Source organism: Schistocerca americana, chromosome 6, assembly GCF_021461395.2.
Source record: "Schistocerca americana isolate TAMUIC-IGC-003095 chromosome 6, iqSchAmer2.1, whole genome shotgun sequence".
In the NCBI taxonomy this organism is placed as follows: Eukaryota; Metazoa; Arthropoda; class Insecta; order Orthoptera; family Acrididae; genus Schistocerca; species Schistocerca americana.
In genome coordinates, this window is record NC_060124.1 from 366,733,748 (window position 1) to 366,749,491 (window position 15,744).

Here is a 15,744-nt window from a genome sequence, read left to right on the forward strand (position 1 = left end):
GCCAAACACGGATGCGACCGTCATGATGCTGTAAACAGAACCTGGATTCATCGGAAAAAATGACGTTTTGCCATTCGTCGACCCAGGTTCGTCGTTGAGTACACCATCGCAGGCGCTCCTGTCTGTGAAGCAGCGTCAAGGTTAACCGCAGCCATGGTCTCCGAGCTGATAGTCCATGCTGCTGCAAACTGTTCGTGCACATGGTTGTTGTCTTGCAAACGTCCCCATCTGTTGACTCCGGAATCGAGACGTGGCTGCACGATCCGTTACAGGCATGCGGATAAGATGCCTCTCATCTCGACTGCTAGTGATATTAGGCCATTGAGATCCAGCACGGCGTTCCGTATTGCCCTTCTGAACCCACCGATTCCATATTCTGCTAACAGTCATTCGATCTCGACCAACGCGAGCAACAATGTCGCGATACGGTAAACCGCAATCGCGATAGGCTACAATCCGACCTTTATCAAAGTCGGAAACGTGATGGTACGCATTTCTCCTCCTTACACGTTGTTGCACCACAACATCGTTTCACCAGGCAACGCCGGTCAACTGCTGTTTGTGTATGAGAAATCGGTTGGAAACTTTCGTCATGTCAGCACCTTGTAGGTGTCGCCACCGGCGCCAACCTTGTGTGAATGCTCTGAAAAGCTAATCATTTGCATATCACAGCATCTTCTTCCTGTTGGTTAAATTTCGCGTCTGTAGCACATCTTCGTGGTGTAGGAATTGTAATGGCCAGTAGTGTACTACTCTACTTGCCCCCACTGACTGGGCTCAGAAATTTCATTTAGATGTCATTTTCGATGCTAACAAAAACGGTTTCTTAACTGTATACCTAAAACGAGCAGAGGAGCAACAGCCAAGTCCATCGTTGCTTCATGAAAGGGGATAGTACGAACCACTGTGTCTGTATTCTAGGTAAGTGTCTTCATTCGGTGTTTCAGTTCAAATCAGTAGCTAGCCGACTGGCCGTTGACGGCCTCAGGGTGACGAAGAGAGGGATGTAGGGGCGGGATGGCGGTGAAGGTGGAGGGGGAAGAACGGAGGACGCGCCTCATGTCCTCCGGCTTGGAGAAGGGATTAGGGCCAGCAGGGTTTCAGCTGCTAACAGCTGTCAGTGCGCCCACACGTGTCGACACAGTTGCCAGTACTGTCTCTCCCTAAAGACTGACTCACTCGAAGCAAGCAGTCAACTGATATGTGCATGGAGAGCACTGATTACTGAAGCAGTTCAAATAGTTTGACGGACCCGAACCAGAAAATTTCATAAGCTCGTATTACTCTGCAAAATAACATCGTTGAAGATTTTTATAAAATATTAGCCAGTAGACTGGGGTACTTTTGCAATGAGATTTCTCAGTGATCAGGAACATCGATATAGTCTCAGACTGCAGTTAAACGCTCTTCATTTTATTACACAATGTTAATTAAACATGCGAACTGCTTTCCCCTCAGTTTCGTCAACGGCTGAAAGTCTAAATAAGGTCAAAGATTCTTGACAGTGTAACACGGGCGATAGTAGTCGATAAAGCGGTCTCACCCACCCCAACTCACCTCTGGCGCCACTAAACAAATGTGCACACCAACAGTTTGCTGAAGGGCATTAGTAGTCTGTCTTCGTTCCGCGCTCTCTTTTCGGTATTCTTTTTCTTGTGGATCGTAATCATAGCCCAAAATTATGAAAAACACAGCCCTCAGTCGCGAACACAATTAATTTGTGACTTAGGTTTTGGTGTCACAAGGGACACCTTCTTCGGACAAAATTAAAACTAAATGTTACAGCATCACGTACCAAAAAATACGAAAGTTGCGCTCATACCTGACAGCGTCAGATAGAATTAAAATAAAATGCAACAGAGGTGCAAGACAGTAAGGGCTGCCATGTGTCCTCTGCTACAGTCAACACAAAACTGAAACATCATGTGACTTGTGCGCCACGGCAACTTCAAGACAATACCACCATCTGATGGCTAATTGGTAAAACAGGCCATTTTGTAAACATCCCCCGTAACTGCAGAGAGGGAAATAAACGAACACCTGAACGGTGTACATGAAGTAATTGCAATAGTGGGATACTGCATGATATAAAATACAACTAATGAATGACTGGCTGTAGTACAAAAATTCCAGAATAAATGCATAAAGAAGACATATACGAAATAATCCATTAAATGACATTACTGCTTGCTATAATAGATACGTTATAAAAACCAAAAAAATTTTTTAATTTACGTATGTGAGCCGTAAAAAGTAGAAAGAAAAGGTATCTCTGAATCTGCAAGAAGTAGTTGGTACGTCAAAGTGTTAGATCTCGCCAAGCAGCGGCTTTATACCATTGAAATAACTTCTTCCGCGCAACTGCACCTGCTCGTCATTCGAAAGTAAATGCTTGAAAGTTTACAGCTCCTCTAAAATATCAAGTTTACGCCCTTTTTTTCCCTACGCAAAATTTTCAACTTCTCAACCCCTTTAGGAGAGTGCCCTGTGATTAACAGGTGATCTGCAAAAGAAGAACTTGTGACACCGAAACCTAGGTCACAAATTAATTGTGTCCGCGACTGAGGGCTGTGTTTTTCAAAATTTTGTATTATACAACAGTCGCTGATTGACAGCTACGTTAAAAACCTTGAAATCATAGTCGTTGGGACAATGAAACGACGATCAAGACTGCAACTGCTTACGTACAACGGAAGTGTTTGTGGAAAGTGGAATGTTCCTTGCTTAAAAATAAAGCAGCCAAGGTAACCGCAGTTACTACGTTAACAAAGGCATCACGAATAACAGGGAAGGAATTTAACAAAGTTAATTGCATCAGGTTAGGAAAACAGAACATTTTAGTTCCCTAGTCGGAAGAGTTTTGACATGTTCCTTCAAACTGAATCAACTAGCAGGAAGGTACGGCGCTACCTGCAGTTTGGTGGTACTGTTATGACTTCTCTTAGGTAAGCAACGGTACGCTGGATTTTGCCTTGTACTTTTTCCAATAGAAAACTGAATGAATTTTCTGACATCTCAGAGGGGAAAGATATTATTCTGAGGTCTTCAGCTCCCGGTTCTCTAGTAAGTAAATTAGATGCTCCATTAAAATCTCTTCAGAACACCCATTCTCATGCTCATCTTCACTGCAATGTTTAAAGATGGTTAGAAATCAAACGAAATGTAATACTGTTCTGCAAGGAGCCACAGGAGACCACGAGTTCCTCGTACCAGACTACTCATGAAATATCCGTGACTAACCTCCGAAGCGTTGTGCACTTCGGGTCCACCGGTATAATACCACTGGTTTCGCCACCGTATTGTGTATCACCATAGCGAGTGCAACGGTGAGTCCAACTGACGGTTAAGACCTGAGATATTATAACCATTATCATCAGGTCTAAGAACCGGCTACACGAATTCTACCGCCGACATTTCAACTCTGGTGTGTTCGTGGCTCGGGCCTGATGGATGGGTATAAGGCACTGGTGAGTCACAGTTTTTACTCAAGGATCACATTGTGTCTTCACACACCTGCAGCTACACATGCTATACATCCCTTTTTTTTCGCTTCAGTGTTTGAAAGACCGCTTATCTACGCGGATCAGAAGAAGGCTCTAAGCACTATCGGACTTAACAGCTGAGCTCATCAGTCCCCTAAAATTAGAAATACTTAAACCTAGGCCGGCCAGCGTGGCCGAGTGGTTCTAGGCGCTTCAGTCTGGAACCGGGCGACTGCTACAGTCGCAGGTCCGAATCCTGCCTCGGGCATGGATGTGTGTGATGTCCTTAGGTTAGTTAGGTTTAAGTAGATTAAGTTCTAGGGGACTAATGACCTCAGATGTTAAGTCCGATAGTGCTTAGAGCCATTGGAACCATTTGATCCCAACGGCCTCGTATCACTAGCAGCCGAGATGACAGGCATCTTATCCGCATGGCTGTAACGAATAGTGCAGCCACGTCTCGATCGCTGAGTCAACAGATGGGGACGTTTGCAAGACGACAACCATCTGACGAACAATTTGACGACGTTTGCAGCAGCATGCACTATCAGCTCGGAGACCATGGCTGCGGTTACCCTTGACGCTGCATCACATACAGGAGCGCCTGCGAAGGTGTACGCAACGACAAACCTGGGTGCACAAATGGCAAAACGTCATTTTTTCGGATGAATCCAGGTTCTGTTTACAGCATCATGATGATCGCATCCGTGTTTGGCGACATCGCGGTGAACGCACATTGGAAGCGTGTATTCGTCATCGCCATACTGGCGTTTCACCCAGCGTGATGGTATGGGATGCCATTGGTTACACGTCTCGGTCATCTCTTGTACGCAATGATGGCACTTTGCACTGTGGACATTACATTTCAGATGTGTTACATTTCAGCAGGATAATGCACGACCGCATGTTGCAGGTCCTGTACGGGCCTTTCTGGATACAAGAAATGTTCGACTGCTGCCCTGGCCAGCACATTCTCCAGATCTCTCACCAATTGAAAACGTCTCGTCAATGGTGGCCGAACAACTGGCTCGTCACAATACTCTTGATGAACTGTGGTATCGTGTTGAAGCTGCATGGGCTGCGGTACCTGTTCACGTCATCCAAGCTCTGTTTGACTCAATGCCCAGGCGGTCTCGCGGTTCTACGCGCTCAGTCCGGAACCGCGCGACTGCTACGGTCGCAGGTTCGAATCCTGCCTCGGGCATGGATGTGTGTGATGTCCTTAGGTTAGTTAGATTTAAGTAGTTCTAAGTTCTAGGAGACTGATGACCACAGATGTTAAGTCCCATAGTGCTCAGAGCCATTTTTTTCAATGCCCAGGCGTATGGTCCAATGGCTCTGAGCACTATGGGACTTAACATCTCAGGTCATCAGTCCCCTAGAACTCAGAACTACTTAAACCTAACTAACCTAAGGACATCACACACATCCATGCCCGAGGCAGGATTCGAACCTGCGAACGCAGCGGTCGCGCGGTTCCAGACTGATACGCCTAGAACCGCTCGGCCACACTGGCCGGCGCCCAGGCGTATGAAGCCGTTATTACGGCCAGAGGTGGTTGATCTGCGTACTGATTTCTCAGGATCTATGCACCCAAATTGGGTGAAAATGTAATCACATGTCAGTTATAGTATAATATATTTGTCCAACGAATGCTCGTTTATCATCTGCATTTCTTCTTGGTGTAACAGTTTTAATGGCCAGTAGTGTAGTTTATATTTTGATTTTATTCAAGGTGGTCCCACTCTTTTAATTTGGAGGCCTGTGTCTTTTTATGTAGGTCCTGCTCTCCGGAAGATTTCCAGCATGCTTACGAATTCAGAGGGTTGTTTTATGCTATGTGCCAGAGATGTACTATATTAATCTAATTTAAACCCTGTTCAAATCAAATGGCTCTGAGCACTATGGGACTTAACTTCTGAGGTCATCAGTCCCCTAGAACTTAGAACTACTTAAACCTAAGGACATCACACACATCCATGCCCGAGGCAGGATTCGAACCTGCGACCGTAGCGGTCGCGCGGTTCCAGCCTGTAGCGCCTAGAACCGCTCGGCCACTCCACCCGGCTTAAACTCTGTTATTCGACTTTTATGGACTTACGTTTTATGTACATAGGTTTTTTTTCTTAAGAGTTGTAGTATTAGTTTTGTTTGGTTGTTTTGATGCGTCGATTTGGATAGGCATCATTTATTTATAGCTTTGTAGATGCACCTGAAGATGGGCCACAGGTCCCAGAACCGGGTTGTGATTTCCTTTTTAGGAATTGAAACATTTAGCAACAATAATAGATCTCATTACTGATGATAAATAACCCGCCAGGGTAGCCGAGAGCGCTATCGCGCTGCTTCCTGGGCTCGGGTAGGCGCGCCGGCCCCGGACCGTATCCACTCGGCGGGTTAACGACGACGGCCGGTGTGCCGGCCAGCCTGGATGTGGTTTTTAGGCGGTTTCCCACGTCCTATTAGGTCAATACCGGGCTGGTCCCCACGTCCCGCCTCAGTTACTCGACTCACAGATATTTGAAACACATCCCCACTCTTTCACGATTTACACTGGACTCAGACAGCTGGGGTACACTCCTTCCCCCAGGGGGTATGGGGTGACGGTAGGAAGGGCATCCGGTTCAAAATGCAAATGGCTCTGAGCGCTATGGGACTTAACATCTGAGGTCATCAGTCCTCTAGAACTTAGAACTATTTAAACCTAACTAACCTAAGGACATCACACACATCCATGCTCGAGGCAGGATTCCAACCTGCGACCGTAGCCGTCGCGCGGGTCCAGACTGAAGCGCCTAGAACCGCTCGGCCACACCGGCCGGCAGGGCATCAGGCCACAGCTTAAAATTAACCATGCCAATTCCTTACTTAACCCCGCGACCCTACGTAGCACCACATTTCGAAAGCTTCTATTCTCTTCCTGTCCAAACTATTTACCGTCCATGTTTCACTTCCATACATGGCTAAACTCCATACAAATACTTTCAGAAACGACTTCCTGACACTTAAATCTATACTGGATGTTAACAAATTTCTCTTCTTCAGAAACGCTTTCCTTGCCATTGCCAGTCTACATTTTACATCTTCTCTACTTCGACCATCATCAGTTATTTTGCTCCCCAAATAGCAAAACTCCTCTACCACTTTAAGTGTCTCATTTCCTAATCTAATTTCCTCAGCATCACCTAACTTAATTCGACCACGTTCCATTATCCTCGTTATCATATGTTGAATTAAAAAGTACAGATATGAGTAGGTTTCGATACTTTCGGGGTACTCACATGATTAGGTATCGATACTTTGATGCTGTTGGAACATCTCTGAGGCCATCTCGAATATGTTAAGGCACATCTTTGCATCATTGCTCAAAGCAGACGAGATGCATCGGCAGGTTCAGGATATCCTATGTATGAAGTGTTTTCTCCGTCTCTCCCCCCCCCCCCCCCCTCTCACCCTCTCTCTGTCTCCCTCTCTTTCTCTCTTCCTTTCTCTCCCTCCCTCTCTCTCTCTCTCTCTCTCTCTCTCTCTCTCTCTCTCTCTCTCTCTCTCTCTCTCTCCCACACACACACAGACACATACCGACCGTTCTATCAGCGACAACGCGGCGCACCTGATGCGGAATTCGCCGTGCGGGCGGCAGAGGTGATAAGGGACGGAATCCCGTCAAAACGCCGCCTCGCGCAGCGCGCGGCAGACTGCCAGCAGTTTAGCTCCGCCCACGGGCGGCAGGAATTCGGCTTATCTCTGCGACCTCGTTACCCCGGGCTCCCCGCTCTCCCTAATAACAAACGCCGCTGTTTGGCCCTCCCTACCCGGCTACACGGCCGCTTGTCCGTGTCGCCGACACAGGCAACACTACATGTACACTGCTGCCCATTAAAATTGCACTCCAAGCAAGAAAGTAAACAACATACTTCTGTTTCTTGGAAGAATTCATGATTACATTTTTGGGATGTAAAATTTACACTACTGCCCATTAAAATTGCTACAACAAGAAGAAATGCAGATGATGAACGGGTATTTATTGGACAGATATACTAGAACTGACATGTGATTACATTTTCACGCAATTTGGGTGCATAGATCCTGAGAAATCAGTACCCAGAACAACCACCTCTGGCCGTAATAACGGCCTTCATACGCCTGGACATTGAGTCAAACAGAGCTTGGATGGCGTAGCTTCAACACGATACCACAGTTCATCAACAGTAGTGACTGGCGTATTGTGACGAGCCAGTTGCTCGGCCACCATTGACCAGACGTTTTTAATTCCTGAGAGATCTGTAGAATGTGCTGGCCAGGGCAGCAGTCGAACATTTTCTGTATCCAGAAAGGCCCGTACAGGACCTACAACATGTGGTCGTGCATTATCCTGCTGAAATGTAGGGTTTCGCAGGGATGACGAATACACGCTTCCAATGTGCGTTCACCGCGATGTCGCCAAACACGGATGCGACCATCATGATGCTGTAAACAGAACCTGGATTCATCCGAAAAAATGACGTTTTGCCATTCGTGCAACCAGGTTCGTCGTTGAGTACACCATCGCAGGCGCTCCTGTCTGTGATGCAGCTTCAAGAAGCCTACACGCAGCCATTGCCATCGAGCTGATAGTCCACGCTGCTGCAAACGTCGTCGAACTGTTCGTGCAGATGGTTGTTGTCTTGCAAAAGTCCCCATCTGTTGACTCAGGGATCGGGACGTGGCTGCACGATCCGTTACAGCAATGCGGATAAGATGCCTTTCGTCTCGACTGCTAGTGATACGAGGCCGCTGGGATCCAGCACGTCGTTCCGTATTACCCTCCTGAACCCACCGTTTCCATATTCTGCTAACAGTAATTGGATCCCGACCAACGTGAGCAGCAATGTCGCGATACGATAAACCGCAATCACGATAGGCTGCAAATCGACCTTTTTTCAAACTCCGAAACGTGATGGTACGCATTTCTGCTCCTTACACGAGGCATCAAAACAACGTTTTACCAGGCAACGCCGGTCAACTGCTGTTTGTATATGAGATATCGGTTGGAAATTTTCCTCATATCAGCCCGTTGTAGGTGTCGCCACCGGCGCCAACCTTGTGTGAATGCTCTGAAAAGCTAATCATGTGCATATCACATCATCTTCTTCCTGTCGGTCAATTTTCGCGTCTCTAGCACATCATCTTCGTGGTGTAGCAATTTTAATGGCCAGTAGTGTATTACACGAAATCGGCAAGTCTGGCAGCAAAAGTTGGACAAACCGGGCTGTGAATCGACGATAACTGTGAGCCTGAATGATAGATACGGTTACATCCTGCACGCTGCATTCGCCAGTCGTGGTAGCGGCGTACTGATCTCTCGACAACCGATGGCCAGCTGTTTTCAGTGCGTGACAAATCCGCAGAACGTGCTGGCCGGGGCAGCAGGCGCACGTCCTCTGTATTGAGGTCGGCCAGAACAGCTCGGGAAACATGCGATCTTGTGCTATCTTGTTGAAATGCAATGTTGCGGAGAACTCGAAGACAGGGCACAGCTACCGGCCCTAGCACGTCAGAAATGTATCGGCTAGTGTCCAAATTATCGGCCATGTGAACCAGGGGTGATAGTGTGGGCATCCAATGGCACCCCACACCAGTACAGCAGGCACTGGGCGGTCTACAGCTGCACTCACGTAAATTGCCCGACAGATGTTTCATTGAACCACTTTCATGTTATTTCTCTGCCTTTACACTCTCGAACAGCGCGCGTGAGAAACGAACACTTAAATCTCACTGTGCGAGCTCTGATTTATTTTATTGCAGTCATCATTTGTCCCTATGTAGTTGAGTGTCAATTACATTTTTTCGCATTCGGAAAACGAAGCTGGAGGCTGAAGCCTCGTGAGAACGCCTCGCCGCAACGAAAAACCCCTTCGTTGTAACGACCGCCACCCCACTTCGCGTATTATATGCGTGACACTCTCTCCCCTATTTCGAAACAGTACAAAAGTAGCTTCGAAGTTTTTTGATGACCTCCGTCAATCCTATCTGGTGATGAGTCCACAGCGCGCAGCAATACTCCAGAAGAGGACGGAAAAGTGTAGTGCAGGCAGACTTATTACGTTTCCTAACTCTTCTGCCAATGAAACGTATTCTTTGGTCGCTACCTCAGAACGTTATCTATGTGACCGTATCAATTTAAGATGTTCGTCACTATTATCCCGAGGTATGTAGTTGAATTAATAGCTTTCAGATTTGTGTAATTATCACTGTAACTGATTTTCTATTTCCAAGAGTCAAAATGGCGGTAAGGGACACCATTTTTCAACAACACAAGATGTTCAAAAAGCTGTGACGAGGGTTTTGGAGGATATTACAGTAAATGAGTTCCAGAAATGTTACATTCAGTGGCACAAGCGCTGGAAGAAGTGTGTGCAATCAGAATGGAACTACTTTGAAGGAGACAACACTACACTTGACTAAAACGGTAAGCAACATTTTTTTTTCGCATCAGTCTCACTACTTTATTGTCACACCTCGTACTCCTGCTCCATACTGGCGTAAAAAACACTCTGCAACAGAGTATGTCAGACACATGCATTCTTTTTTCCATTTACAGTGGCCGGCCGGAGTGGCCGTGCGGTTCTAGGCGCTACAGTCTGGAAGCGAGCGACCGCTACGGTCGCAGGTTCGAATCCTGCCTCGGGCATGGATGTGTGTGATGTCCTTAGGTTCGTTAGGTTTAATTAGTTCTAACTTCTAGGCGACTGATGACCTCAGAAGTTAAGTCGCATAGTGCTGAAAGCCATTTGAACCATTTCCACTTAGAGTGCACTCCACTGTAAATAGTGACCACATAAGTTTTCATGTTTACATTTATGCAGGACAAGTATTTTACATTTCAACTTCTCTCCATCACAATCATCACAAAAATTTTCTATATTCATTATTGCAGTGGTTCTTTTGCCTTTCATTTGTCGAAACCGATTTAGGTAGAAGTTCTGCATACCGGGCACTATGTAATTTCTCACACAACATATGTAAATTTAACTGGAACCGTAGAGATTAGTTCTGGGCTAATTAATTTGTCGCCTCATCGCGAGAGCTACGCTGGTTCTTTTAGAGAACATGCTACTGGCGAGGTGTTCTGCGTAGGCATTAGGGCAGCTGTTAATCTCCCGCCAAAAAGAAATAAATGAAGCAGATTAGTCTCGCGTGCAGTGCGGATTCAAATGCAAAAAGTAAATTAAATTGCAGCTGTTGTTTTAAAGAGATTAGTTCAGAGCGTGTTGACCGTTAATTAATTAGCATCCACCTGGCACAAAACGGAGTTCCGTATAATAGGATTACTTTGAATACGCGGAAACGCAGAAAGAGTTGGCGGCGAAGTGCGGAAATTCTATGAGAGTTTACGACATAAAATTTAAGTAATGATGAGAATAGTATTGTGACTGGTACGGTGCATCATCATCTTCATCATCATCAACAACAAGTTGGCCGGCCGGTGTGCCGAGCGGTTCTAGGCGCTACAGTCTGGAACCGCGCGACCGCTATGGTCGCAGGTTCGAATCCTGCCTCGGGCAGAGCCATTTTGAACCTTATCCCTTCGAATATAGCAAAGATGATCCTTGATCCTTCTGTACTTGATAGTCAAATGAAAACACGATAGTTGGGAAAAAGTAAGTAAACAGTTTATTATTTAAAAAGTAATAGCCATTTTCGTTAATAAATTTATCCTATTGTAAGACACGCTGGCCAACGCGTTTATGGTTCAAATGGCTCTGAGTATTATGGGACTTAACATCTGAGGTCATCAGTCCCCTAGAACTTAGAACTACTTAAACCTAACTAACCTAAGGACATCACACACATCCATGCCCGAGGCAGGATTCGAACCTAGCTAGCGCGTTGCGGGCATGTGACGCGGTAACTCAAGTATGTAAGCGGAGAAGACAAATTGTGCAAACGGCTCTGAGCACTGTGAGACCTAACATCTGTGGTCATCAGTCCCCTAGACTTAGAACTACTTAAACCTAACCAACCTAAGGACATCACACACATCCATGCCCGAGGCAGGATTCGAACCTGCGACCGTAGCAGCAGCGCGGTTCCGGACTGAAGCGCCTAGAACGCGTTTATGGAGAGATGTTTGCAGTTGCCTACGCAGCCATGATTGTGTCCTGGTGTGCACCTCTTCGGCGAACAAGCAAATCCAGGCCACTAGTGTCTTTCTTCGGGGCTCGAAAAATGTGGAAATGGCCTATAGAGAGATGGGGACTGTACGAAGGATGTGTAAAGGCATCCCAGCGAAACTTCCGCAGCTCAGTCGAAACGACATGCCAAAAAGATGCCGCCACCCTCCTTCACATGGTGCGACGCTGAAGAAGTTTCGCTGGGATGACGTTACACATCCTCCATATGGTTCCGATCTCTTCCCATGCGATTTCCATATTTTCGGAGTCCTGAAGAAGGGCATTCGTCGCCGTCGATTTGCGGCTACGATCGGGTGCACGCTTGGATGCGATCATTGTTCACTTTAGCAAACATTTTTCCATGAAGGCACCGACCGTCTTGTTTCACAGTGGAATGGAATAGATGTACGACGTATTAACAGCTATGGCTATTACTTTTGAAATAAAGAGATTTACTTACTTTTTTTTTTCAACTGTCTCGTTTTGTCTTGACTGAGCCATACACCGTGTGTTCGCCTTGCTATATGTCCCGCACAGCTGTTTGACTTTCATTACAGTCACAATCATATCACTCGCTCTAATTTGTTCCTTGGTCCGTCTGATTGTTTCCCCGTCTCTCCTGCTACTTCCCAGCATGCACAATGATCAGCCGAAACATTATGACCACTATCCATCGCTACGTTGGATGCCGCCTTGTGGCGTTGCGGGCATGTGACGCGGTAACTCAAGTATGTAAGCGGAGAAGACAAATTGTTCAAACGGCTCTGAGCACTACGGGACCTAACATCTGTGGTCATCAGTCCCCTAGAACTTAGAACTACTTAAACCTAACTAACCTAAGGACATCACACACATCCATGCCCGAGGCAGGATTCGAACCTGCGACCGTAGCGGTCACGCGGTTCCAGACTGAAGCGCCTAGAACCGCACGGACACACCGGCCGGCGGAGAAGACACGGACGGGGGTTCACGCTAGCGAAGACATGGGCTGCAAAACGGGAAATCCATTGAGACAAGCGATTTTGACAAAGGGAAGATTATTATTAGGCACAGCCTGTGAACGAGTATCTCGAAAACGGTGAAGCCGGCCTTATGTCATCGTGTTGATGCTGGAAGAGGCAGAAGAACAGTCAAACTATCATTAGGCGCTAAGTGGTTGGACGTCCACTACTCTTCATAAAACGTGGGGTTTGGAGACTTTTCTGGTCTGTAAAGTAGGATAGATGGTGATCTGTGGCATCTCTACCGAAAGAGCACAACGGTGGTTCACGCACAAATGCTTTGGAGCACGCCGTTCATCATACATTGTTGAACATGGAGCTCCGCAGCAGACCACCCCTACTTGTTCAAATGGTTCAAATGGCTCTAAGCACTATGGGACTTAACATCTGAGGTCATCAGTCCCCTAGAACTTAGAACTACTTAAACCTAACTAACCTAAGGACATCACACACATCCATGTCAGAGGCAGGATTCGAACCTGCGACCGCAGCAGTCGCGCGGTTCCGGACTGTAAGATTGTAAAACAAGTGTTAAATCATTGCTGGTCTGTGAATCTTTTAAGTGAATATTAAAATGACGAAGGTTCGATCCTATAGCCTGACAAAGGGCTTCCGGATTCCAGAAACAGTATACATGTCCCAGAGACCGCAAACTTGGCGGCATGTGTTTTGAAAAACAATCGAATAATAAATTTTAAACCCGTTATGCAGAGGGCAATAACAGATTGTTGTTGTATACTCATGTAGTCGTGTCTAACTTACGATGCAAGCAAAATATAAGGCTCTTGATCGTAGTAAGTAATTATGGGGAGGTCTATTAATTACGTGAGCTCAAAAGGGGGGGGGGGGGGGGGGACGAGGGGTCTCATTTAAAGGAGGTGGCAATGAAAATCTCATGTTAACTTTTTAGTTCAGAGAACACAATATATTTCAACGGACAATGTTAAACAGCCCACCAGTCTTTGTGACTCCTCTGAACTGAACTGAATGTTTTACACCTGGGCATCCCCAGGATTCTCCGATTTGAGACAAGGGCCGCACAAATACCAGATTCATTCGCGAAGATCCCTACCGCACCGGTCGAAATCACTGCGGGTCAGCCAGTGAGTTTGTCGTGAAATTCTCTAAAGGATATAAAGCCGATGTTATTGTGTTGTACCAAAACTTTTAGAGTGCGTATGTTTAGCGGCATGCCGACATGTCGAAACAAACGCGTCAGCATGAAGTCAATCTTTGTGGAAGGAAGTTATGTTGAAGTTCACCGACAATAATTCTCTAGTGATCGACTCAAGGAAGAGATTGAAAAGCAACGTAATCATACTGTTCAAAGGAAGTTACAAACAATTTTGTCGTTCATCTACGAAGTAAGTGAAGGTTCAATGACATTTAATGTACATAATAAATAATAAATAAAAGCCCCGTCAAAACGGTCATACTACGCTTCGACACATGGTTCCTTAGCAATTCGAACAATTTTCCTAGCACACTTTGTAAGTGGCGTCGATACTTTAGTCCTCAGTATACCACTGAGCATCTAGAGATACTAACTTTCTTGTTATCGCATCTCGTATACATCCAGAGTTCTGGAGAGAACTGGTACTGTATCGATTCATATGCAGTATCTTCGCAAATATCGTTGGTATGGAAGAAAACCTCTCATTACCTAATACTGCTTTCTCGACTTTTGGTGGATTATTTTGGCGACCTCGTCATGACTTTTCAAATACTGAGTGGGTTGCAGGACACTACATCTAAATATAATGTGTAATATGGTCTCCTTTCGATCCCCGCACTTTTTTGTCTCGGACTTTGGGAATATTTCGGATGTTTCTGCCAAACTGAGTGGTGTTTAAATAAAATGCCTGCAGCCACTATCGCTTTATAGACTGATCAGCTTGTGATTTAAAAGTTGTAAGTAGGCTGTTTAGGTTTTTTTATTGGTAACGCCACCTCTGTATGAAAATCACTGGCTGTGCTGTGGGCAGTCTGTGTCTGCTTTGCATTGTTGTAATACTCGCCGTTGTAGTGTTAGGCAGCTGGCTGTGAACAGCGCGTAGCGTTGCGCAGTTGGAGGTGAGCCGCCAGCAGTGGTGGATGTGGGGAGAGAGATGGCGGAGATTTGTAATTTGTCATGAACTGCTATATTTATATATGATGATATCAAGGTAAATACATTGTTTGTTCTCTACTAATATCTTTCATTTGCTAACTATTCCTATCAGTAGTTAGCGCCTTCCATAGTTTGAATCTTTTATTTAGCTGGCAGTAGTGGCGCTCGCTGTATTGCAGTAGCTTGAGCAGCGAAGATTTTTGTGAGGTAAGTGATTTGTGAAAGGTATAGTTTAATGTTAGTCAGGGCCATTCTTTTGTAGGGATTTTTGAAAGTCAGATTGCGTTGCGCTAACAAAATATTGTGTGTCAGTTTAAGCACAGTCATGTATAATTGTTCAAAGGGGACGTTTCAAAGTATTGCTTCAAAGTTGCTTTTCGTGCAGTTGATCAGTTAGCCTCCTGCGTCGTTTCTCACGTGGAATAGTCAGCATGAATGAAACGCTAAATAATCAGTTCGTGTCAGTGTAAACTACTGATACTAAATATCTGATCCACGTAATCCGTACACTTGTGCAGACAGCCTACGAAAACAGATGTCTTTATGGAAGTTAAGCTAAAGTGTATGTCATCGTGATCTATAAAGTTTATGGAGAGTGGGTGAGGATACTTAGCACACATATAATGCGAAGATGACACGACACGAAACAGCAGCATAATCGATACATGCAGTTTTTGTTAGTTGCTGTTGGTTCAGAGCAGCAAGAAGGTATGTCTTTGTTTTCGCTATTGGAACACGGTACGCAGGGAGCTGCTCTTATAAAAGAAATTTACCAGGTGTGATACAGTATGAAAATCTATGCAGTCACACGCAAATCAGGAGTAAATCCATTTACTTACTGGAATCTGTGCCTTCGGAATCTGCAAAAGAGAAGAGCAATTATTATTAACACATCGGTTGCAAATGGGCTTAAATATTACAGCTGAACAATTAAAGAAAAATATTTAGTTAACATACATGTTTTGATAGATACATAGGTTATGTATCTATCACAACAT

The 15,744-nt window shown here is 45.6% G+C and overlaps 1 protein-coding gene across 1 annotated transcript in view; it reads right to left on the reverse strand.

The window, feature by feature from the left end:
* LOC124619330 (low-density lipoprotein receptor-related protein 1) overlaps window positions 1-15,744 on the reverse strand; it is a 756,280-nt gene that overhangs the window by 495,712 nt on the left and 244,824 nt on the right. The window contains exon 2 of the mRNA XM_047145639.1: window positions 15,586-15,606. Within this exon, the coding sequence (XP_047001595.1) occupies window positions 15,586-15,606 (21 nt within the window). The remainder of the gene's footprint in view (window positions 1-15,585; window positions 15,607-15,744) is intronic.